The sequence below is a fragment of the Neovison vison genome, chromosome 9, assembly GCF_020171115.1.
Source record: "Neovison vison isolate M4711 chromosome 9, ASM_NN_V1, whole genome shotgun sequence".
Lineage (NCBI taxonomy): Eukaryota > Metazoa > Chordata > Mammalia > Carnivora > Mustelidae > Neogale > Neogale vison.
In genome coordinates this window covers 25216746-25240310 of record NC_058099.1, presented here as the reverse complement: position 1 = coordinate 25240310, position 23565 = coordinate 25216746, and the positions used below count along the sequence as shown (strand labels likewise).

At 44.4% G+C, this 23565-nt stretch overlaps 1 protein-coding gene across 10 annotated transcripts in view; it reads left to right on the top strand.

The window, feature by feature from the left end:
* ZNF462 (zinc finger protein 462) overlaps positions 1–23565 on the top strand; it is a 139388-nt gene that overhangs the window by 100891 nt on the left and 14932 nt on the right. For all 10 annotated transcript variants that reach the window (XR_006386385.1, XR_006386386.1, XM_044265199.1 and 7 more), the window contains exons 8-10: positions 3841–4108; positions 5976–6112; positions 15182–15405. Coding sequence is in view for 8 of the 10 variants with exons in the window: in XM_044265199.1 (XP_044121134.1) it covers positions 3841–4108; positions 5976–6112; positions 15182–15405 (629 nt within the window). In the remaining 2 variants the exon portion in view is untranslated. The remainder of the gene's footprint in view (positions 1–3840; positions 4109–5975; positions 6113–15181; positions 15406–23565) is intronic.

The following is a 23565-nucleotide window of genomic DNA, read 5'->3' as shown; positions in this document are numbered from 1 at the left end:
GCAGGTTATCAGGCATCTGTGCAAGTGTGACATTTGGGCCGGCAGGTTTCTGATGCTGGGTTATCGGCTGTGTTCTCCTGCGCAGCCTACTGGTGGACTTGTCGCCTATGTGATCCCGTGTTTTTGTTTTTATAAAGCATCTTAAAATTTTGGATATTCTTTTTCATTCCCACATACCTTGTTTTATTTTTTTCCCCCCACATGCTCTGAAAGGCCCATTCACATCCCATTCACTGTTATCCCCTATCTGTTCCGTTTTCATTTCTCTCTATTCTAAAATGATTTTCGTGACTTTCAATTTTTCTGTCACCTTTTCTCCCTGCTCTCTGCTATGTATTTATTGTTGATGGACACCACTTAGATGTTCTTTCTCATTCTTCTGACTTGTATAACAGGACCCCAGGTCACCATTGGGTATAGACACCTGATGGGCAAGACTCAGATTTTAGAATCTGATGAATCTTTGGTGAAATCCAACCTCTGCCTCTTACTAGCCGTGTAACAACTGCCTCAGCTACCTCATGGGTAAAATTGGGATGAGAACCTAACTGCACACTGTAGTTGTGAGAATTAATTGCTGGCTTTTCAGTAAATTACAAACCCACATCCATAAGCACCGTGACCGTCCGTGCTAAAATTCGAGTTTGAGCTTGATTTTACAAAATATATTTTTATAGACTATTGACAAAATGGATAGCTACCCATGACTTGGATTCATCTTACAGCTATAGCTGTACCTGATAATGTAATTTCTAAAGCTTTGCATGTAAATAAAGTCACGGATCAGAGAATTAAGCTTTTAGATGGTAGGCATATGTCAACATTGGGTTAGAAACGTAGGGACCAGCCTGGTCTCTGTTTTTGGTCTCCCCTATAAGGATTACTGGCCATCTAACTGAAAAAGATGTGATCTGGGTGACCACCTCGGGTTCAGTTTCCCCCTACATTCCCATGCTGTATATCTCAGTGACCACAAACCTGGCTGGCAGAAACAGAGTTTTTTCACTTTCTGTAAGCTCAGAATGAAGAAAATAGTCTTCATGATGATTTTTGAACCTCTGTGACGTGTCCCTTCACTACTAACAATCTGCTTGCCTTTCTAACCTGGGCACAAAAACGACCCTTTTCCTGTTCCTCAGGCTGTGTCTCGTGAACAAGTTGGAATGTTATGTAGTTTAGCAAATGGGCTTTTTTAAGATCGGTGGAATCATACGCGCTCACGTCTTTGTCACTTTAGTGCCCAAAGTGCTAAAATTGTACATTATTCACAAACTCCCAAGTGAGAGAGAATGAGAGACATAGTGTGTCTTGGCACCGGAGAGGAAAGTAAAGCTCTAAGAAGACCCAAAAAGTTGTAACCTGGGCATTATTACAAATGTACCATAAGTGGTGGGATTTGCCTATCTTTGTAAATAAACCTGTCCATCTGATTTTAACCAGAGAAAAATAAAAAGGAATCCATAACATGGTACACACGGCTGTTCCTTTTGCATTGCCATTTACGAAGGAAGGGCGCTGAGCCTCCCTTTCTTGGAATGCTTTCCCTCACCACTTCTTGCATTTCTGTTTCCTCAAGTTTCGTGTAACATATATATACTGAAGTTAAAATTTAGAATTCGTTTTTTGAGATGGATGGAATGAAATGCAATAGACCCTAGAGACAAGACAAATGTGTTAAATCAAAGAAGACTCCCTTCCCTTGGAGGGAGTCTCCCTAAGAGATTAGTGCAGGTGTGAAGTTGGGGTGGATGGAAGGTAGAGGGAGATGAATTTACCTGGCTTATGATTTGAGTCGAAACAATGGACTTCACGCTCCTATAATAAAGGAATCGAAACTGTCGGAGGCCTGTGTCTGAGGTGACCACCAGCCTCCATGCTAGCCTTCAGGACTCGCTGAGTTGGGTATCGAGTCTTGGAGGGAGCTGGCAGCTACTTTTGGAAAAACGGACCGTTCCTTGGGACGTTCATTTTGGTTTCTGGGTAGATTTGTGGGCGGCCGAGAGGTCACAAGCAATAGGACTTGGCTTTGGCCTTGTTGGTCCCAGAATTCCAATCCTGCAGAGCAAAGAGCAAACAGGAGGACGGGGGCTCATGGAGGAGGTTGGCAGAGAAGTGCCCAGCCCACGGCTCAGGCCTGTGTTAACAAGAGAGGGGGAGTACACCTTGCGCTTCCTCGTGCGCTTCCTTGTGCCTGCATTAAGCAGAAACTAGTCTTGAGAGCTTAAATAGAAAACATCTTGAACAATCCATGCGGTGGTAAACAAACCTGCTATTGAAAGGAAGAATGAGAAGTTGACAATTGCATTATTGTGATCCTGAGTGGGTTCATCAGCTAGGGTTGAGGAATAAAGAAACCAAAGATAAAAGACTTGAGTAAAATGAATTCGGTTGTGTCATTCCTTTCTTCCTTTGTCTTCAGTTTACACCTGGTAATGAACCCATGGAGGCTCAGAGGTATTGTTCAAGTTTCCTTTTGTTTTATTTTTGTGTGTGTGGCAGGTTTGTTTACAATTTCCAAAGGGGTTTTTTCTCCATCTTGAGGAATACGAATTGAGGAGGGGGAGAAGGAGAACAAGAAGGGAAGGTATTTTAGTATTTTGAAGACAGGAGGCGGCCTCACAATAAGGGAGGCTGCTCTGGTTTTTGTTTTTCTTCTCCAAGAGGCCAACGGGATGGATGGTACTAGTTTTCATCAAATACGGGTTTTACAGAATTCCTCCGTGTCCTGCCTCGGGGAATCGTGCTTTGGAAAATGAGGTGTCCGTCAAATCAGGAGGAGGCTTGTACAGTTTCTAACCCCTTCCCCCCTTGCTTTTTGAAAGGCTTTTAAAAAAGAGCCCTTTGTTTTCTTTTCAAGGAAAGTTACACTGAAATTCATCTGAGGGGTATTTAGGACTCCGTTCATGTCATTCATAGGCAGCTGTAGGTTATACAGGACAATGTTGTCGAAAGCGTAGCCTCAACATTCAAAGCAGCACGTTGGGAAAAGGTTCAAGACCTTTCCCTCCTCTCTTTCAGTTTTTAAGAAACCGAGATTTTTCCCACCTCCCATCTAGATCAGATTTCTCCACCACATTTCTCCACTGGAGCTTCTCAGGGTTAAGATTTATGGCTGTCATTTCCGACATTTTCCTCCGGATTGCAAACTTGAAAATACCTTTCAGGGAAACTTATTTGGAATTTCATTTTAATGGGATTTATGAATAAATCTCCATCTTAATGCTGACTAAGCTTTAAACATCCATTCCAGGAGAACACTATTAGATCTTTATATTTTAAATTTTAAATCACTTGACTGTGAAGGCATAAAACATTTTTATATTTGTGAGTGCCATGTGCTCGAGCATTTCCGTTAAAGACCTTTTGGTTGGGGTGGGGGGTTGGCTTGAATAATTCTGGGCTGCAGAGGAGGACATATGACATCATCGACTTTCCTTTCTCACCATGGTGCCTGTGTACTTGCTGTGCGTTTATTTATCTCACCTATGGGGACGGGTGGGTGCTCTGTGGCAGCCCGTTACCACGCTGCCGTTTCCTTTAGACCACAGTTGACTTTCTTCCTTCACTTTGAAACCTGTCACCTCAGAGTTTTATTTTTAAATGCCGTGAGCCCTCAAAGTCAGATGAGAAGAAGAGACACTTCCTTCCTACCTGCCTTTCCCCAGATCTGTGTGGTTGGATGTAAATGAAGATGAAAGGTGGATTGTAGTCATCGTCTTTTTAAAAAAAAAGGAAAGAAAAGAAAAGAAAAAACACTGCAGACTAATGTCGGGGGTTCTCAGGGGTCAAAGCTCCACTGTGTTCTCTGTGTCCGGTGTCCTCTTCCCCGTCTGTCCACAGACTCCTCCTACTCCGAACCTCCAGATGTTCAGCAGCAGTTGAACCACTATCAGTCCGCCGCGCTGGCGAGGAACAACAGCCGCGTCAGCCCCGTGCCTCTCTCCGGGGCCGCCGGGGGTGCCGAGCAGAAAACCGAGGCTGTTCTGCACTGCGAATTCTGTGAATTCTCCTCTGGCTACATCCAGAGCATCAGACGCCATTACAGGGACAAGCATGGTGGGAAGAAGCTCTTCAAGTGCAAAGACTGCTCCTTTTACACAGGCTTTAAGTAAGTGGTGTGAAGAACGGCCTTGAGAAACAAGGTGGCTGCGCCTGCTCCACCCCTCACCACATGCTTCCCTCCATTCTTCTGGGGAGGGATCGGGTCCAGTCTTCACAAAAGGAGGCTAGTTCCAGAGGACTGCTTTGGGGCTTGTGGAAGGGGGTTTGGGAATGAAGCAGTCGCTGTATCAGAACAAACGAGTTTAAATGTTAGAGCAAATGGGCAGCCAAGAAGTGTCAGTGTGTGGTGAGGGATTTCTTGGGCCCAGTGCATGAAGCTATGTGTGTTTTTTCCTGTGGAGGACTATCCTCCCTTTTTTAGATTTGTCTTTGGGGGGGGGGAAAAATCTGTTTCTGAAAGCAAAATCAAAGCCAAGAGAGAACATCCAGCAATTACGATTTCCCTGCTACCCTTACAGAAAATTCCTATTTCTTAAGATCATATTGTTGAGAGACACCCAGAGAATCAAGACTCCAGCGCTGTGAAGACTAGAACTGAACAACTGTAGAGACATTGTTTCCGATCCAGAAACAGATAATCCAAAGCCACCTTTGCCCCTGTGTATAATAGAATCAGTGAGCTCAAGGAACAGAGTACTTCCTGTCACGTGCTCTGGACGCTTCTGATCTAATCTCATTCTGTGCAATGCTGCTTAGTTTAGTGGTTATGAGTGCAGAATGTGGAGCCTGGCTGCCTGGGTTTGAACCCCAACTTTGCCGCAGGCTGGCAGTGTGACTTTGGACAAGTCCCTAAGCTTCTCTGTGTCTCCTGGTCCTTATCTATAAAATAAAGATAGTAATACTACCTCACTTATACAACTCGTAGGAGGAATAAATGAACCAATATATCTAAAGTGCTCAGAATAGCGCCTGGCGCAAAAGAAACACTAATAAGCATTATAATATCATAGACAGCCGTTATAATATTAGATGGCTGTATTACAGGTATAAAGCTATTATTACCTCCTCCTACTGTAGTTAGTATCTGAGCCGTAGGCCACTCTAGTACTTTAAGACAGGCTTCATGGCCAACAAGAAGCAATCGGAAGAACAAGGTTCTTTTCCACCAACACCTTAGTTGATGGGATTCGATGGGAAGTGTGTTACAGCTCTGACTATTAATTCAGTTCAATTGTTTTTCAGATAAATATGTATGTGACCTTAGAATTGAGAAAAGGCTAAAGACTCAGATAACAAGGGCCCACTGACAGGTGTACATGTTTCCCCAGAGAGAAGCACTTGAGTTAATAAGAAGGGGACCTTGCCCCTTAAACTCATGGTTTCATCCATTTTTATGAGACACCAAAGGCCTTGTAAATGGTGAAGTTTTGAAAAGGATAGAGGGGAAGGCAACAATAGCCTTCCGCCTTCAGGCTGGTACAACCATTTTGAGTTTAGTTTAGCTGATTTTTAACCGCCATGACGTCCCAGCCAACTTGCCATCTCGGCCCTGACATGTGCAGAGTCACGTAGGCAGCTGCAAAGTCCACGTGACTCCTGTCCCCCTCCTTCCACGCACAGTGAGAACCTCTTTCTCTTAGGGACTTTGGCTTTTTGCTTTTCATCGGCAGCTTCTCATCTTCTAGAATAAGGTGTTTGGGGAAGTCCATTTCTTTCCAAAGTAAGCCCTGACCCCAGCCAAGTGGCAGAAATTTTCAAAAAGGAAGTTAGCCCTGCACGACAAGATCCAGGTAGTGGATGAGTGACCAAGGAGCTTGTGGTCTGGAAACATGATGAACGCCTCTGGTTTGGGCCCTCAAGCCGGGGGAGTCACACGCAGAAGCCTAGTGAGGTAGCCCCCAGGGGATATGTGAGTGACTCGATCCCTTGTCACACTCCTCACCTGTCTCCGCCCCCCCCCACCTCTCTCTCAGATCTGCTTTTACTATGCACGTGGAAGCTGGGCATTCAGCGGTTCCCGAGGAGGGCCCCAAAGATCTCCGCTGTCCTCTCTGCCTCTATCACACCAAATACAAACGCAACATGATTGACCACATCGTGCTGCACCGAGGTAATCTTCCCAAATGGGGTTTTCTTGGGGTGTGGGCCGCGGGCAGCATTTCAGGGACGCCCTTCTTGAGGTGGCCGCTTTGCCCTGGTCCCTGGTTCCTCCCCTTCTCTCCAGGTAGGAAATCACATTGGATGACCACAGTGACAGCCCATGATTAAAAACCCCTTCCTGCCACAAGGATCTGCTCCACGTGGAGGGAGGCAAAGGTGATGGGTTGGGCAGTGAACACTTCTGGGCCTCCCAGCGTGAGGGGTTTTTACATTCTGATTCCTCTGCCCTCACCGCCTTGCTGAGGAAGGAGCGAATGGGAAGCAGAACAGACGGGTGAGGATTCATTACAAAATGTGAGGAGGTGTGTGGTTGCAGGCGATTCGCTGGCGGGAGCCCGAAGTGATGATTTCCAAAGCAGAGCGTGGAGTTTCCCGTGAGATGAATGGAGAGAGGAGAAAGTCTTAAAAATAAAAGTGCTCTGATGTTAGAAATCCCAGAGGCTTCGGATTTAAGTTCTGGTTTTAAAGCCTCCTGTATTGGCCTGCTCTCCGATCTGTTAAGAAGAGAGGACAGTCAAGCCTACAAAATGATGCGCCGAGGGTCTGGTGCGTTCCGTGGTGGATACATACTGGGTGTTCTGGACGTGCGGCTTCCTGTTGATAAACAGGGATGGTTCTTTCAAGTCCTCTTTGGTTTTCCTTTCAGTTGAGTTTACTCTTGGCCAATTACAACACTGTTAAACAACAGGCTTCCTCTGCATTGGAAGGAAAAATATGTTTATGTAAAAACTACTTTGTCCAAAGAAGATTCAAGCCAGAGGTAGATGGAAAAAGATGACCAGAATCCTGGTTGCTAGTCTCTTGTGCGGTTTCCGTCCACAGATCTTACATCTTTTGTTCGTGCCCTCCCTCGTCGTCCCCCTCTTCGTTCCTTGGCCTCTAACCTTAGGAGGCTTTTCCATGTTTGCCACGTGGGCCTCAGAAACTGTGAGTGTGTCTTCTGCTGTCCTGCTGAGATGTCACACACCCTGACATGCTGGATATTTTTGGAGCATTTTCAAAAGTGTCCAGCACGTCCCCAGCACCACTGTCTTGGGCCATTGCATTTTGTGACATTTTGCCCATCTCTGCTGCACACCCCGTGGAAGGCTCCGCTTAGTGCCCTCAGATTTCCTTCCTGCCCGGGCCACTCTGAGGAGACGTGAGGTCGCTGCTGGCTGGGACGTCCACTTGCAGGATGAGAAGCAGCCTCGGAACACGGAGGCAGGAATTCTTGGCCAGAGTGGCCCCACCCAGGGTGCCACGTCTGTTACCTGGCTTCTGGTCCCCCAGCCCACGTGTGGTGGGGAGAGGCCATGATGAGACCTCATTTCTGTGGTCAATTCCCCTGGCTTCCCATGCTGCTGCCTGGTGGGCTCCAAGCTTCAGTGGCTAATGAGCGGCAATTTCAAGAAAGGGGGGTGTGGGGGGGGTGTGTCTGTAGGACGGGGACACAGAGAGTAAATGCTAAAGCTGAGAAAAGCCCTTGGAACGCTACCCTTGACACCAAGTCACTCCTGTCCAGCAGCATCGTAAGGCCTAGTATTATTACCTGTGTTCATGCGTCGCGTGCATGAAATGTGAAATTGAGAGACACTGCTTTTTCTTGGATTCAGTGTGGTTACTCGTGGCCATCTCGCAAAGGATTTAAGGTCTCAAAGATACTTGTGCACAATGATAGGATTAAAACAAATGGGAAGTTGGGGCAAATGCAGACTGAGGAGAGACCAGTCACAAGTCCCCCGGCAGTACAAGGGTGCTCAGTGACAGTTTGGGGTCCACTGAGCGCTGTGAGGTGTCGTGCGCCTGTCGGCCATGGTCTACAGGTCCGCTCAGAGAGCCCAGCCTCCTGCGGGGGAGAAGAAAACGGAATCTGTTGGATTTTGGGTGTTGGCTAGACTCTGGAAGTTGTGTTCAGGAAATCGTCAGGAATCCTAGACACTAAAACCTGAGAGGGAGCGTGTGTGACCCAGTCTGTATGATGCCCACCGCGGACACAGTGGGAAGGTGCACAGGGACGGTGACAGGGGGCCGGTTGAACCAGGGTCTCCCGAGGGCTCACGGGGCAGTGAGTCAACTCCAGGCCTCTGAGCCCGGGACCTTTCCGTCATACTGTCCGTCGGTGGTCTCTGCTGTTTATTTGTAGAGGTCATTTATGTTCAAAGAGCCATCTAAATCTATAAATATCATCCTTATCAGGGTCGGAAAGTGCACGATCTAGAACGAAGGGGCGTTTGAGGATCAGCAATAATAATGACAACATTAACAACAACAGATTACTGTCACTGAGTGTTGATCAGGACAGGTGCTATACTAAGTGAGTCCAGTATGTCATTTTATAGAATTCTTACAAAGCCCTATATGGTGTGGGTATTACTGTTAATCTGCCAATCACAAGGGTAAAAGGTTCAGAGAGACTGAGTGTGACCCAAGATCCAAATGACTAAAAAGTGACCCAGCTGGATCCAAACCCAGGCTTGTCTGCCCCACAGCCCATGCATATAACCACCAGGCATCGCCGTCTCTTCCCTGGGAGGGTGGCTGTGTCACCCTGTGGAGCATTCTCGTGGTTGTGGCAGCTGGGCCTGAGAACGGAACCACCTGTGGGGCTGGAGGTCAGAGTTGAGGACCACGGGACCCCAGGTGGCTGAGAATCTCAGGACAGCTGTGTCTGCCATCTGTGTCCCGGCCTGGCTTTGGTGTCCATCTCAACCCAAAATGGCATCTTAGTGGGAAGCTGGTCTTGATGAGTCAGGAGACAGGGCTGGGTGTCTGCCTTGCAATTTCAAGTTGGGGTTGAACTCAAAGTAACAAGAGGTGGCTCTTCCTGTACCTGGGCTCTCCTTGCTCTGGGGATGAGTAAGCATCTTTGGTCTCTAGGGCCTGCAGTAAGAGAGCTTTCTGAGGCCTGGGTTCATTAAAATACTTGGGATGAAAGGGAAGGAAAACAACTTCTGAGCTGGTCTGGGACTGAGATACAGCTTGGAAGAAGAGTTGCCTTAGCTTTTTATCTCAACAGGATGATATATTTAAATAGGGAGGAAAGGGAAGGGAGTTTATTTTATTCTGGGAAATTTGAGTGAGAAATGATCATGGTTTTATGTGGGCTGTAACAAAAGAGCATACTGTTTGTCCATGCATTCAGCAAGCATTCATTACTTGCTTGTTTTGTTTTGTTTTGTTTTTAAAGATATTATTTATTTATTTATTTGGCAAACAGAGATCACAAGTAGGCAGAGAGAGAGAGGAGGAGGAGGAGGAGGAGGAAGAAGAAGCAGGCTCCCCGCTGAGCAGAGAGCTGGATGCAGGGCTCGATCTCAGGACCCTGGGATCATGACCTGAGCCAAAGGCAGAGGCTTAACCCACTGAGCCACCCAGGTGCCCCCATTACTTGCTTGTTATGTGCAGCACTATGCTAGCTTCTTGGACAGGATAAGGTATATAAGACCCAGGACCCTCCCTCCTCAAGGAGATGAAGCATGTGGGTAAGTCTCCGTGATATAGTGAGTGATGGGTATCAAGGAGATTCACGGTGGCAGCTGTATTTGTGTTGGGAGTAGAGAAAGGTGGTGTGGAGGGGTGGCTTTCAAACTGAGCTATGATGATGTTTAAGAAGGCAAAGAAGTTTGAAGTCGGGGCATGTTAGTTTCCTAGGTAGCTTAAAACAACATTGTACCGTCACTGCTCTGGGGCCTAGAAGTCTGATACCAAGGTGATAGCAGGGCCAGGCTCCCTCTAAAGGCTCTGGACAAGAATCTTCCCGTGGCCCTCCCTCACTTCTGGTGGCTTCCACCATCGTTGCCTTATAGCTGCGTCATTCTGGCCTCTGCCTCTGTCCATGCATGGCCATCTTCCCTTTGCATGTCTTCTGTATGTCCTCTCCTCTTCTAAGAACGCTACTCATTGAATTTAGGCCTCACCCAAACTACTGTGACCTCATCCTGACTAGTTACATTCATCTATAAGGACCTTATGTCCTAATAAGGTCTCATATCAAGGCTCTAGGTGCACATAAGATTCTGGGGGACACTATTGGACCCACTACATGAATGGGGAGGAAAAATTTAGACCATTCAGGTAGGTGGGAGCAAGATGTGTTGACATAGTGGTGTTTGAGTGTTCTGAGTGAGACTGAAGGGAATATAGGGGACAAGACTGGTAAAGTGTGTTCAGGCCAACTTAGGTAGAGCTTGGATACCAATGTAGGAGTTTGAACTTTATCCAGTAGGCAGATGGGAAGCCAGGGTACCTGATGAATACCAGTTTAGGAAAGATTGAAGCCAAGGATTGGTAGACCCATTTCTTTCAGGAACTTAGTTCTGATCAACATTTGGTGAGACTGGCCATGATTGGACAGCTTGAAAAGGAAAAAATTAAGCCCTAAGATTTTTGTTTAAGGGAAGAGGTTGGAGGTACGGCTTTTGATGGGTTTTCATTCAATGCAACAAATATTTATTGAACATTCACTATAATGCTAGCATTGTTTTAATCCCTAGGGATACAGCCATGAAGAGTCAGGCAGTCTGTGCACTGAAGGAACTTGAACTTTAATGGGAAGAGAGACCATGAATAGGGAATATTTTCATGAGTACATTTCCACTGAGTTTATCACCATCACTGGAATCACGATGCCTTGTGCACAGACAGCTTTGCCTGGATGTAGCTTGCACACCTTTGGTGCACCTGAAAAATTGGGTACAGATTGAATTACAGTTTTGCCAGATATTTTTATTTCTATTTCTGGAGCTGTGTAATCCCCGATGCCGGTCTCCAGTTGGCATATTAATTTAAAGCTTCTGCTCCCCATCCCGTAACCCCATATATGGGCAAATACTGAATTTAACTGTACCCTGCAGGTGGGCGCCTTTTGGGAACAAAACTAATCTCCCTTAATTTACCTGATCCATATCGTTTTTCTTAAGGAAAAAAAAAAGCTACAGTGAGATTGCCAGTCTTTCATTTTATTCCATGAAATTACACATTCCCTTCCATCCCCACCAAATACTTTTGCCAGTTAGAATGAGAGGTGTGGTTCCTGGCTTTCTCTGATTTGACAGTGGTAGCCTGGCTAACGTCAGAATTAGTAACTTCTTACCAGGAGCCGTTGTCCTTATGTTTGTGTGTGTCCATTTATGGTTATGTTTTGGAATCAATTGCTTTTTAGGAACTATTGTTCTTTTCCTAATGGCTTTGTAGTACTCAGCTTTTGTCACTTACTTGGCCTAGAGTAATAGGTGGGGCTTTGGTTTGGCCCAAAGAGGGTCTCAGCCCCGGAGCAGGATCATTTGCATACGGAGTTTGTTGGCGTGAATGACTTCCAGATCCCTCCCTGCTTCGTTCAGACTTGGCATGTTGTGGGGAGGAAACCCAAGTGTGCTGTGGTCTGCCTTTCAGGAAGAATTTTTACTTGGTGACTCTGGACTCCACAGTGATGTGGTTTTTCTCTGTTTTGAGCAGAAGTGACCCTCCGCCCTCTTGGTAGTTGGAATTCAGCCGATTCTTCCACTGAGCTCCACGGGAGCTTGACAGCACACCCTTCTAGGCTCTGTTGCGCTTGGGTTCCCACAGGCTTCCGCGGGGCATTCCTCCTGGGCTTCGTGTCCAGCTGCAGCACCAAGCAGCCTTTGAGTAGGAAGAGATGAGAGACACAATCTATCTTGTAGTCAAACTGGTGAAGTCATAATATTTTTGCAGCCAGCTCTGGAAGCTGAGTCACAATGAGTGTGATTCAAGCCTTGGTTTCTTACCCAAGGTAATTTTGAGAGGTGTGAAGTCAAGAAAGACCCACAGTTGTCGCTGCCTCCATAGAAAAAAAAAAAAAAGCCTTGAGTCCTGGGCTTCTGTAGCCAAGACAGGGCTCCATCCATACCTGGAAACATTCCAGTCTCTAACTTTATGTCCTTGACTTGCCTCAGTAATGAATAACCTCATTCAGAAGGCACTGTCAGTGATTTGCCCACCTTTCCAAGTCTGTCTTGTTTTTTATCTTGGTCGTGTTAGTCGTGTTTTCAGGAAGAAAAATTAACTTTTTTTTCCCCCTAAAATGAATATCTTAGTACAAATCCACGTAACCCAGAGACTTGGAATGTTGGGGATGTCTTCATTTGGAAATGAGAAGTCTGATGTTTCAGAGTGAGGAAGCAAGCAGGAAGTTGCCTCTTACCTGATTCAGAAGATAATCAAAAGAAGTTCAGCTAGAAATGGTTGCCTTAGATATGCCTGTAGCTCTTGAACTCTTAATCGGTCAGGAATCAGAGGCTCATCAGTAAACGGCATGCGGATCTAATGATCTAAGAGAGTTCTTTTCCGGGGGTGAAGGAGAGGGGGCGCTGGCACAGGTCAGCCAGGAGACCTGTGCTCCCAGGTCACAACTTTGTTCTGAACCAGAGGCGTGACTTTGAGGAAGGCGTGCAGCAGGCCAGTCCTCAGCTTCCACACCAATAAACTAAAGGTAATAAAATTGACTTTGCAGAGTCTTTCGAGAATAAAAATTTAACCATGAGGGTAGAATGCCTAACAGTGCTTGAAACAGAGTGAGCTCCTGGTAAATCGCCTTGGTCACTTCCATGAATCATTATTATTTAAACTCCAGGCTATTTTGAGGGCTCATGACTTTGTTAAGATTCACTTAGACCGACATAGTGAAATGGGAAACTGCAAAGAAAACTAAGGTGGTAGAGCAGTTGAAAGGGAGGCCTGTAAAACCCCAGTCTGAAAGAAGCGATTCTTTATGGGGAGAAGCGAAGACTGGAGGCTTGGCCGCATGGCCGTCTCCAAGGTGCTGGAGGCATCATTCCGGGGGCTGTTAGACCAGCTGTGGTCCATCTCCATGGCGGTCGGCAAGGCTGGAGACAGAGTGCACGCAGCAGAAATGACACAACCCAGAGTGGGAGCCAACACAGAGCAAAGGGGGTTGCAGCGTCAAGGTGGCAGAAAGGTCCGTGGGAGCACTGCCCGTGAGCCCTTGAGGCATTGGGCCCAGTCCCAGGGGTTCAGCCTGTCCCCATCCCGTGCTTGGGCGCCGGCTTGCACCGTGTCTTAGCCAGAGCCGCTGGAGGTAATGCTGACACTTGGTGTCAAGTAGTGGTCATCGGCCAGAGTCAGGGTGCCTTTGTCTGGAGGCATTTTTGGTTGTCACCCCTGGGGAAGAGGGGTGCCAGGGCAGGTCAGGGGAGTCCAGGGACCCTTGGGAACATCCCGCAGGGCAGAGTACAGCCCCCGGAGTAAAGCCTTTTCTAGCCTCAGAATGTCAGGAGAGCTACTGTTGAGAAGCCCCGGGCCCCACGAGTGGAACGTCATGGCCTGGGCTTTCTCAGGGCTCCGGCTGGCTTATGCCAAAGCCTTTTTTCCTCCGATTACACCGAACCATAGAACTGAATGGTTAGAAGACTGTTAAACATTTGCTATTCTAAGAAAATGTGTGGATTACATTATAATCATGTGTTTCTTAGCTGTCTGCTCTACTTTGGTTTAAAAATATTTATATTGCTAAATAAGCGACTGACTCTTTGTATAGGGAAACTAACATATGCATTAGAGCTCTGGGGAATATGTAGCAGACACCACCTTCCACGCTTCCTCTGGCCAGCTTTTTGCTAGCCAGTTAATCGCCGTATTCAAGGACTTCCAAGGCAGGGACTGCCCTGCAGTGAGAATGTGGTTGCTGAGCCCACAGCGTGGCTTCGGGTGGGGAGGATTTCCCCAAGGGCCAACCCCGGCCAACACAACGGGAGGGCTCGCAGAGAGAGCTGCCTCAGTGCACAAAGCACTGATGTCTGGAAATGTTGCTACTCAGTGACTCTGAGAATAAATCACGCTTTCTTGACTTAATAATACATTGCTATTTCTAAATAATATAAGTATATGTTGTGTGCGTCCATTTGTAAACTTCCAGAGTCTTCTGAAATCCAGACACAGCATGAAAACACACGCTATATTTGATCCTTGCATAAATAGCACAGATTTTAATTTTATCCCAGTTATGGATATCTGGCGCGTGCACCGATACTCTGGGCAGACTGGTGTGAAATTTAATTTGAGCAGTTAAACACAAGGGTGAGAGAGTGCAAAATAAACAAGCACACGCATTTCCAGCCCTACAGCATTTGGTATGTTAATGGGAAGAGCACCCAAATCCTCTGTCTCTTTTATTTTTTCCCTTGTGACAATCAGATTACAGATTGTCTGAAAAGGCACAAATCCTCCCTATCTCCCTCACCACCCCCAGCGGGCCCCCCCACACCCTGAATGTTTCCCGCAGCCATTTCATTTGTGAGCTTCTCCGAGTTAGAACTGGAGTTTCAGTGAATGAAAACCTACAGGTCCTTTGTTTTTAAAATTTGTTATTAGAGATTCCCTTGGTTTCAGGAGAAGGATAACGGTCTCCTTGAGAACATCTCAGAAGGGGAAACAGGAGTGGAACTGGAAAGAGTGGGACATAAACGGTTTGCTTTTCGACAGGCGGGGATGGAGATCACAGCTGGGCGAATTACAACGTCTGTGATCTTTGGAAAGTTACTAAGGGTCCCGTCCTTTGCTTTACTGATTTGTAAAAACAGGAATACCTCCAGCCTAAGAGAGTTGCCGGTAAAGGTGCACCATTGGAGCACACAGGTGCTTAGGAACCATCCGTTCCCTCTCTGCTTAGGGGCATCTCTGGGTCCGGCTCAAATAGCACATCCTAAGGAGGTGCTCAGGCGGGCTGTCAAGTCGTCGTCGCGGTGGGTAAACAGTGGCAGCCGGTCTCATCCCCTCCGTTAGCTACCTGCATTCAGGAATTAGCGAGCACCTCCCAGCCTCCCTCCTCCGTATAAAGATCACTCTGGGGATGGAGTACACCAAGAGGCTTTGGTCTTACGAACACTTACCTGGACCAGAAGATGCTGTTTAGGGAACAGAGGGAGAGGCAGTGTGCACATGAGTTCATGGACACCCACGAGAGGTAGCAAAACCGGTTGAGTTCCTTCCTTTATTCCAAAGACAGAGCGCGTGCGGACCGTCAGTAAAAACTTCCATCTTTCCATTCAATTTGTTTCCACAGAAGAGCGAGTTGTCCCCATCGAAGTGTGCCGTTCCAAACTGTCCAAATACTTGCAGGGAGTAGTTTTCCGCTGTGATAAGTGCACCTTCACCTGCTCCAGTGACGAGAGCCTCCAGCAACACATAGAAAAGCACAATGAACTAAAACCTTACAAATGCCAGCTCTGCTACTATGAGACCAAGCACACGGAGGAACTGGACAGCCACCTTCGGGACGAGCATAAGGTACCTGCCGTCTTCCTGCCCCCACCCCGCTGCACCCCTGTGGGGATCGGGCCTGGCCGGGACACTGAGCTCCGGGTGGTCACACCTGCTGGGGGCGAGTTGGGACTAAAGGTTGCGGGCACGTTTCCGACTTTTTTCTATGATGAAAGAAATGAGAGGTCATGTTAGAAAACTGGAACACAGAGATGAGCATAAGGAAGGTCACCCCGGATGCTGCCACCAAATCCACCTGCTTGGCCCTTTTTATCTCTTCTCTGCCCATTTCCCCTTGTTTTACCTAATTCTGGTGATACCACATGTAAACGACTATGTCCTCCTTCTAAAAAAAAATTTTATTTTTACTTGACAACCTCACAGGAGTATTTTTCCATGTTATTTTAAATGTATCGTCACAGGAATTGACGAACTTTCTCTATAAAGAACCAGATAGTCAATATTTTAGACTTTGCAGGCCAGATGGCCTCAGTGGTAAGCATGCAACTCTGCCTTTTGTAGCAAGAAAGCAGCCACAGACAAGACATAAATGAACGGGCACGGCTGTGTCCCAGTGATCCCTTGTTTACAGAAGTAGGCAGCAGGCAGAGGACCCGGACGGAGGTGCTGACCCCTGTTGTGATGGCCAGCCACCTTGTCCCTCAACCATGTAGGTCGTTTCCACTATTTTGCTAACTACAGAGGTTTTCCAAAGCCTTGCTGTTCATGTCTAAACACTGTAAGGATTGGAAAAGATGTGTTTTACTGGGGGAGGAGGATTGATAAAAAACAGATCAGTCTGACCTAAAATAAGGGGTTTGTGAAGAAAACTTGTCTTCCAAAGTGTGCTGATCGGAAGGCAGGGTCCTACAGGGCGGCTTCAGAGGGTTTATTCGGCACATGGGGGAACCGAGGTGCTTGCTTCTGGTTTTGTGGCTTGCCCAGAGTGTAAAGGAGCTACAATCTGTATTTGTTTCTCGAAAAAAAAGCTGATTGAAATGTTTTCTAATTGACCCCAAAATCCAAAATAGCGAGGGAGTGTTTACATAAGGCCCAATGAGAAGGGCTTTTAATAGTTTCCTTTTTCTTTTCTGTGTCCTCCTCCTCTTTTCTGGCTTTGCAAACCCCGAGTTATCAAGACTTGAGCCTGAACCCTCTGTGTCCAAGGGTTAGAATTTTTCTGCGGGGTGTAGGACAGAGAAGGCTGTGCTCTACCACCCCTCCATAATGAAATGGTTTTGTAGTCACTTTTCTGCTCAGGAATGCATTCATTTTCTAATGTGTCTGCCCAAAACTGAAAGCAGAGAAGAAAAGCTTGAGTTTACCTCACTGAAAAACTTCCATAGCCTTTCTTAGTCAAACTTCCTGGGCATCTCTGCCCCCAAACTCAAAGGGTAATCGCCCATCCATTTCAAACCAAGCTTTCTACATTTTTGCACATGGATCTTATTTATGTAACCACCTCAGATCTTTTTATTATAGTGTTCAAGCCTTTGGGCTGGTATTTTGGGAGAGAGCAAACCAGGAAGATAAATTCCCCGTTGTTTCACAGTTGCTATGAGTCACTGGTGAGAAGGTTAGAACCATACCTGCATGGAACGGAGAGCTTCCCGAGTGAGCATGGAAGGTTGGGGCTTCAGGGCATCCATCAGGGCAGTGGGTAGTGCCAGACGAGAGGGGCCCAATTTAGAGCTTCTGGAACCAAACAGACCTGACTTTGAATCTTGTCTCCACTGCTGACTATACAACTTGAGCAAGTTACTTAAATTTCTGTATTTTCTGATTTCTAAACTAGAATCATTTTATCTTCCTCAGAAGTTGTGCAAGATTAAACGAAGTCCTGATATATCCCACACTTTGATGAGACCCAAGGTGTTCCTCAGAATTGATCTGTGGTACCTATCAGAAAGGCAGTTAAGTTCCCAAAGAACTAAAATATATTTAAAAATCACTAATTATACCTTGCATCTTGGATACGGTCTTTTGATGTTATATTTTCACTATGCCATGTTATGTTCTTTAATTTTACTCTTTCTCATGGCTGACCAGCTTATTAAGTTCAGTGAGCACGTAACAGGCTAAAGAATTGCCACTTCCAGCGTGCGTAATGATGTTCACCATCGTCTCAATTGTTGTTAAGTTTACGAGACTCCTGCTTATTACTGACGGCAGCGCTTTCTCCTGCTTTCTATTTCTCCATTTCTAAATGATGAGTATAAAATGTATGTCAAATTTTTTAAATAACTGTCCAAACACTTTTTTTTTTAAAGATTGTATTTATTTATGTGAAAGAGAGAGAATACAGCGAGAAAGAGAGAGAACAAATTGGGGGGGGGTGAGAGGCAGAGGGAGAGATGGAAGCAGGCTCCTGCTGAGCAGGGAACCCGATGCAGGGCTTGATCCCAGGACTCCGGGATCATGACCTGAGCCAAAGGCAGACGCTTAACTGACTGAGCCACCCAAGCACCCCCAGACACTATAAAGAAGGATAACAGTGCTGCTGAAATGGAAGTTCTGACTGGTAGGCAGTGACATACACTGGTTAAAAACCATCAATTAAAAAAAAAATCAATTTATTGGTGATTTCAGCATTTATGAAAGGGATAGGAGTATCATTGTACAATGAGCTAAAGTGACATTTGCTAATAATCCAAATAAAAGTCAAGGACCAAAATGCCTGGGTGGCTCAGTTGGTTAAGCATCTGCTTTAGGTTCAGGTCATGATCTCAGGGTCCTGGGAGGGAGCCCCAAGTCTGGTTCCCTGCTCAGTGGGGAACCTGCTTCTCACTCTCTTGCTTTACCTACTCCTGCTCTCTCTTTCTCTGTCTCTCAAATAAATAAAATCTTTTTTAAAAATGTCAAGGACCATAAGGCAAGAACAAAAAATTAAAGGTGTAAGAATTGGAAAAAATGAGACTACTTGCATTCACAGACAATTCACAGACAAGGTGACTTTGTACATGGAAAAATCTAAGTAATCTGTATTTTTTTTAAAAAAAGCTGCAAGGATATTAGTATAGCAAAGTTGCAGGACATAAGGTCAATATGCAGAAATCAATTCCATGTCTACTACTAGAAATGGAAATCAGAAAATAAGATTTGATTAATTTCATTTACGGTAACATCTTAAAGAATATAATATTTAAGAATAAATTTAACATAGGAACTGTGAAGGCTATACACTGAAAATTACAAGATGTTTTTGAGGAAAAATAAGAGAACTCAGTTAATGTAACATATACTGTATTCCTGGATAAGAGGACCCAATATTGGCAGTTCTCCCCAAATTGATCTATAGATCTGATGGAATCTCTGTCAAGACCTCTTTTCTTTGATAGACGTTGACAGACTGATCCTAACATGTAAATACAGAGGGGATCTAGAATAGCCTAAACAGTATAGAAAAAGAATAAAATTGGAGGACTTCACCCTTCCTTATTTCAAAAGCTACTGTACACCAGAGCATGTGGTATTAGCATAGGGATAGATGCGTGGATCCCTGATGCAGAAGAAAAAGTCCAGAAGTCAGCCCTCATGTGGTCAGTTGACTTTTTTCTTTTAACTAAGGGTACCAAGGTAATAAGGAAAGGATAGTTCTTCCACAAATAGTGCTTGAACAGTTGGATACCCACATAAGAAATAATGATCATTGACACTTCATTCACTCCTAACAAAAAAAATTATGTCAAAATGGATCATAAACTTCAGCCTATGAACTAAAACCATAAAACTCCAGAAAAAGAGTAGAAAATCTCCTTGGATTAAGAGAAATTTTCTTAGATACAATACAAAAGTTACAGACATTAAAAAGAAGAAAAATGAGTAAATTAGATGTCATCAAACATAAATTTCTGCTCTTCAGAAATACTATTAACAAAACAAAAAGGCAAGCAACAGATTGGAAGCAAATATTTGCAAAGTAATTATCTAGCAAAGGTTTTTAACCAAAATATACAAAGAACTTCTACAACTCAATAGTGAGAAGATAAAAACTCAGTTTAGAATGAGAAAAAAATGTGAATAGACCATTTACCTGTGAGGATACACAAATGACAAGTGATCACGTGAAAAGAGGCTCGGTAAGATTCATCTAGGAAAACGCAAAATAAGACAACAGTAAGATGTCACTATCCACCCACAAGAACGGCTGAAATTAAGAAGATAGTGCTGAAGTGTTGGCAAGGATGTGGAGAAACTGGAAATCTCATACAGTGTTGGTTGGAACGTAAAATGGCATATTCACTTGGGAGCATTTTGGCAATTTGTTTAAAAGTTAAACATCCACTTGCCGTCTGATCCAGTGAGTCTACTCCCACATAAATTGGATGGAAAAACAAAATGTGCTATATCCATAAAATGGGATACTAATCAGTACAAATAAATGAGGGACTCCTGGGTGGCTCAGTTGGTTGGGCCACATGATCCCCAAGTCCCGGGATCTAGTCCCACATCAGGCTCCCGGCTCCCTCTGACCTTCTCCCCTCTCATGTTCTCTCTCACTTTCTCTCCCTCTCAAATAAATAAAATCTTTAAAAAAATACAAATAAATGAGTCTACTGATACATGGAGCAACATGGATAAATCTCAAGAAGATCATGTTAATCAGACAGGAGCTAGACACGAAAGATCACATATTATATGATTCCCTATACATGAAATTTCTAGAAAAGACAAAACTGTGGAGATAAAGCAGGTTGGAGGTTGTGTGGGGCTGGAGGTTGGGAGAGGGATTGCAGAGGTTATGAGGGAACTTCTCAAAGTGAGAGAAGAATTCTTAAATGAAATTGTGGTGAGGGTTGCACAAATGCATACATTTACTAAAACTCACTGAACTATTTATTTAAAACAGATGACTTTTATGGTGAGTAAATTATACCTCATACCTAAAAGATTCAAGTTTCCCAGGATCTGACCCACATAGTAGATCCTCAAAAATGTTAATTTCCTGCAGGCTTCTTTCTTTTTTTCTTTCTTTTTTTTTTTTTTTAATGAACTTGATCCTGGAAAAGATCAATCTACAAGATGCTGGAGATCCAGACTATTGTGTAAACCACCAAAAATAAAGTGCAGTAGACTTAGCCATTAGTTCTAAATTAGAGTTTACTTTTCCCTACCCCCACCCAGTAAGACTGTTTTGAGAGCATTGCTCACCCTCTTCTTCCACTAATAGCATGAGGTGATTTGTGTGGTGGAGAGAATCTGCAGAGGAAACTACAACACCGTAGGATGTGTCTCTCATCAAAGGATTTCGTTGAACAGAACTGGATCTCCAAAGCTGAACTTCTAAATTCTACCTGCAAAGCCTGGAGACCTCAGGAATGTCTCTGTCAAGTTGCCACACTCTGTCGTTCATGGACTGAGCAGAATCCCAGTCCTTCAGGAAGGATCCTTGAAGTCAAATACCCGCTTCTAGTCAAGAACCAGATCCTTGCCTGTGCTGGATGCACGCTGCCCTGTTTATCCTCAGAAGCCCGGGTACAGTAGAAGAGGGATGAGAGCAGCCCTCATGGGGAACATGACGCAACATCTTGTCTTCCTAGACCTTGATCTTTGCACCATTGACCAAAGACTCACGTGCAGTCTCTTGGGATCTAAAGTAAATAGTACAGGCGATTTAAAATTTTATTTTTCATCCTTCAGTTCTGTTCTTTTCGATCTCACTATCTCTTCTAGAGACAGACTGCTCTATGCCTTCAATCCCTCCCTCCCTTCCTTCCCTCCCTCTCTTCACACGCGCTTCCCCCCACACACACACACTCTGAAGCCCTCTGTTAGTAGCACCGTTTATTAGTAATGCTGGTGAGAGATGAAGACAACATTTTTAAGGACCTTAAAGTCATGAAGAAGAAGAAGAAAAAACAACAAACCTTTCCCTTCTCACGGTTAAAAAACTCATTTTTTTAAAGAAAGTTTTTAAGTGTATGCGGTACCTTGTTAGTGTTCTTTATAGTTCTGGAGTCTCTTTCCTAGTTTAAGGAACATAAAAATATATTATCTCTAACTTGGTTTGCTCATAAAATTGTCATGTTCGCTATATTAAATTTAGAAGGATAGTCTATTCAGGCAATACACATTCACTAATTGAATTTACTTTGAAATGTTTTTAATTTTTTATACAAATGGAGCCTCAGGCGGCCAAACTCTAAGCAACTCGTATCTTACTCTTACTCTTTGCCGGTTTGGGGGAAGCAGCACGACCTTAAGCTCAGGAGGCATCACCAGCATTTCAGTTATGCCAATAAAATTGTTCAGTTTTCGGGACTAGTAAAATCCATAGTGGCAGAAGAGTCCCATAGAACATTTCTGTCCAGCAAAGGAAATGAGAAGAAAGAAAACAAAAGAAACATCCTTTGATTCCAAATTATAAAACACACCTTTGGCCACATGTTTTGGGACTGCGTTTAATTTTGAAACTGAGTGTCAGCAGCTTTATCTTGATCGACTGAGGATTGATCCAAGCTGGAGGTTTCTCCTGAAGATTACATCACATCAGTTCCGCTTTTCGTTATAGTAGTCTTGTTTCTTGATTTGTTGACCACAGCCCCCATTTCTTTCATGGATTTTGGACATAAGAAGTAGATGAGGAAAGAGCATTTTTCTGACCATTTTTCCGAGGGATGTGCCCGGTCGAACCTTGCATGGTATTTTTTAAGTAGACATTTGAAGATGGTCTTTGCCTGTAACTTTTGAAATTATCCACTAAACTCTCCAAACTGAACGGCTCCTGCTGAAACTTACACTTAACTAGTCTCCATCTTGCCTTTGGATGCAACGTCCTTAAAATGGAAACCGTGTTATTTATCTGTCTTTCCTTCCAAAATCTAGTCATGGTACCCTGCATACAGTAAAGTATCTGATAGCTGTTTGCTAAATAAATCAAAGTACAAAATCACTTTTCAAATCAAATATTTTGAATATCCTGTTTGTTCATATAAGCAAGATGTGGCAGCACCAGCCACATGTTGCCCTCTGGGTTTCAAGTTCAGGATATTCACAACAGCTCTGTTGGCCAGCAACAGGGTTCTTTGACTTTCTTAATGATGCCTTTCACTGGGCTTTCTTGAGTACTGGTGACTGCAGTTATCCTGAGATGCTCAAAATGACTTGGTTTTGTCTGGGTTTCTGCTAAGTTAGGTCAGCAGAAGCATGTTTTCTGCTTCTGGCTTAGTAATTACAAAAGAAAGTAGATATTCCCCTTGACTCCTATACTCTGTACCTTCCTGGGCACTCTTCCAACCTCTACTCTTACTGTTCTTAGAAAGGTTTTTATTTTGAAGAAAAATTTTCAAAAGATTCTACTCCTCTATTCATCAAATTTTGCAACATTATAGTCACAGTACTTTTTTCTGCTGCCTTCTTGTGTTCAGTTGGTATCCCATGGGTAATTTTTACATATTTTGTACATAATTTTGCATTTCTTCAGATGATTTGCATAATAATTGGGAAAGCTAGAGCCTTGTCCTCTGAAGATGTGAGTTCTAATTCTGGCTTTATCACTTAGCTTCTTGTGTGTTGCTTCCCTTATTTACAAATATAAAAGGTAACACTTATCTCTCTGAGTAGCCATAAAGGTTAAGTGATCCACGTGAAAATGACTAGATTAACTTTTAGCACATAATAGATATTTGGTAAGAACTGAAAATCTTTTAGAAAATGTTCAGTCTTATTAGCAAGCAAATTTTTATCACTGGGTACGACATTACGAAGTTCTTTATACTCTATGATCTCCCGTGGTTTTTATGTTACCAGTAAATTCAGACAGCATTACTGTGTGTCAGTGAGATGACCGATCTTATACGCTATACTGAGCATATAAAGCTAAATAGGAAATAGTTGCCACCTTGGAAGAATTTATAACCAAGGACGGGAAACAAACTTAAAGAACCACAAGCCAGCATGTTAAGTGCTTGATAAAGGTACCTGCAAAATAAAACAGCAGAACAGCATATATGGTGTCATGGCTTATCTCCCATAGAACTTTAATACACTTAGCTGAATATCCCTTCTAAAAGCTTTTATGAGAGCTCTGATCAAAAGGCTCTGATCCGAGAATTCAAGATTTTTACCTGCACCTTGGACCGTCTTCCTCCAAGAAATCGTAGAGCTGATGTTTTGCTTTCCCTGATTTCATTCCCATTCTGACTTTCCAAGAGAGGCAGAGATCGCTGGGTCGACCACCTGATAATG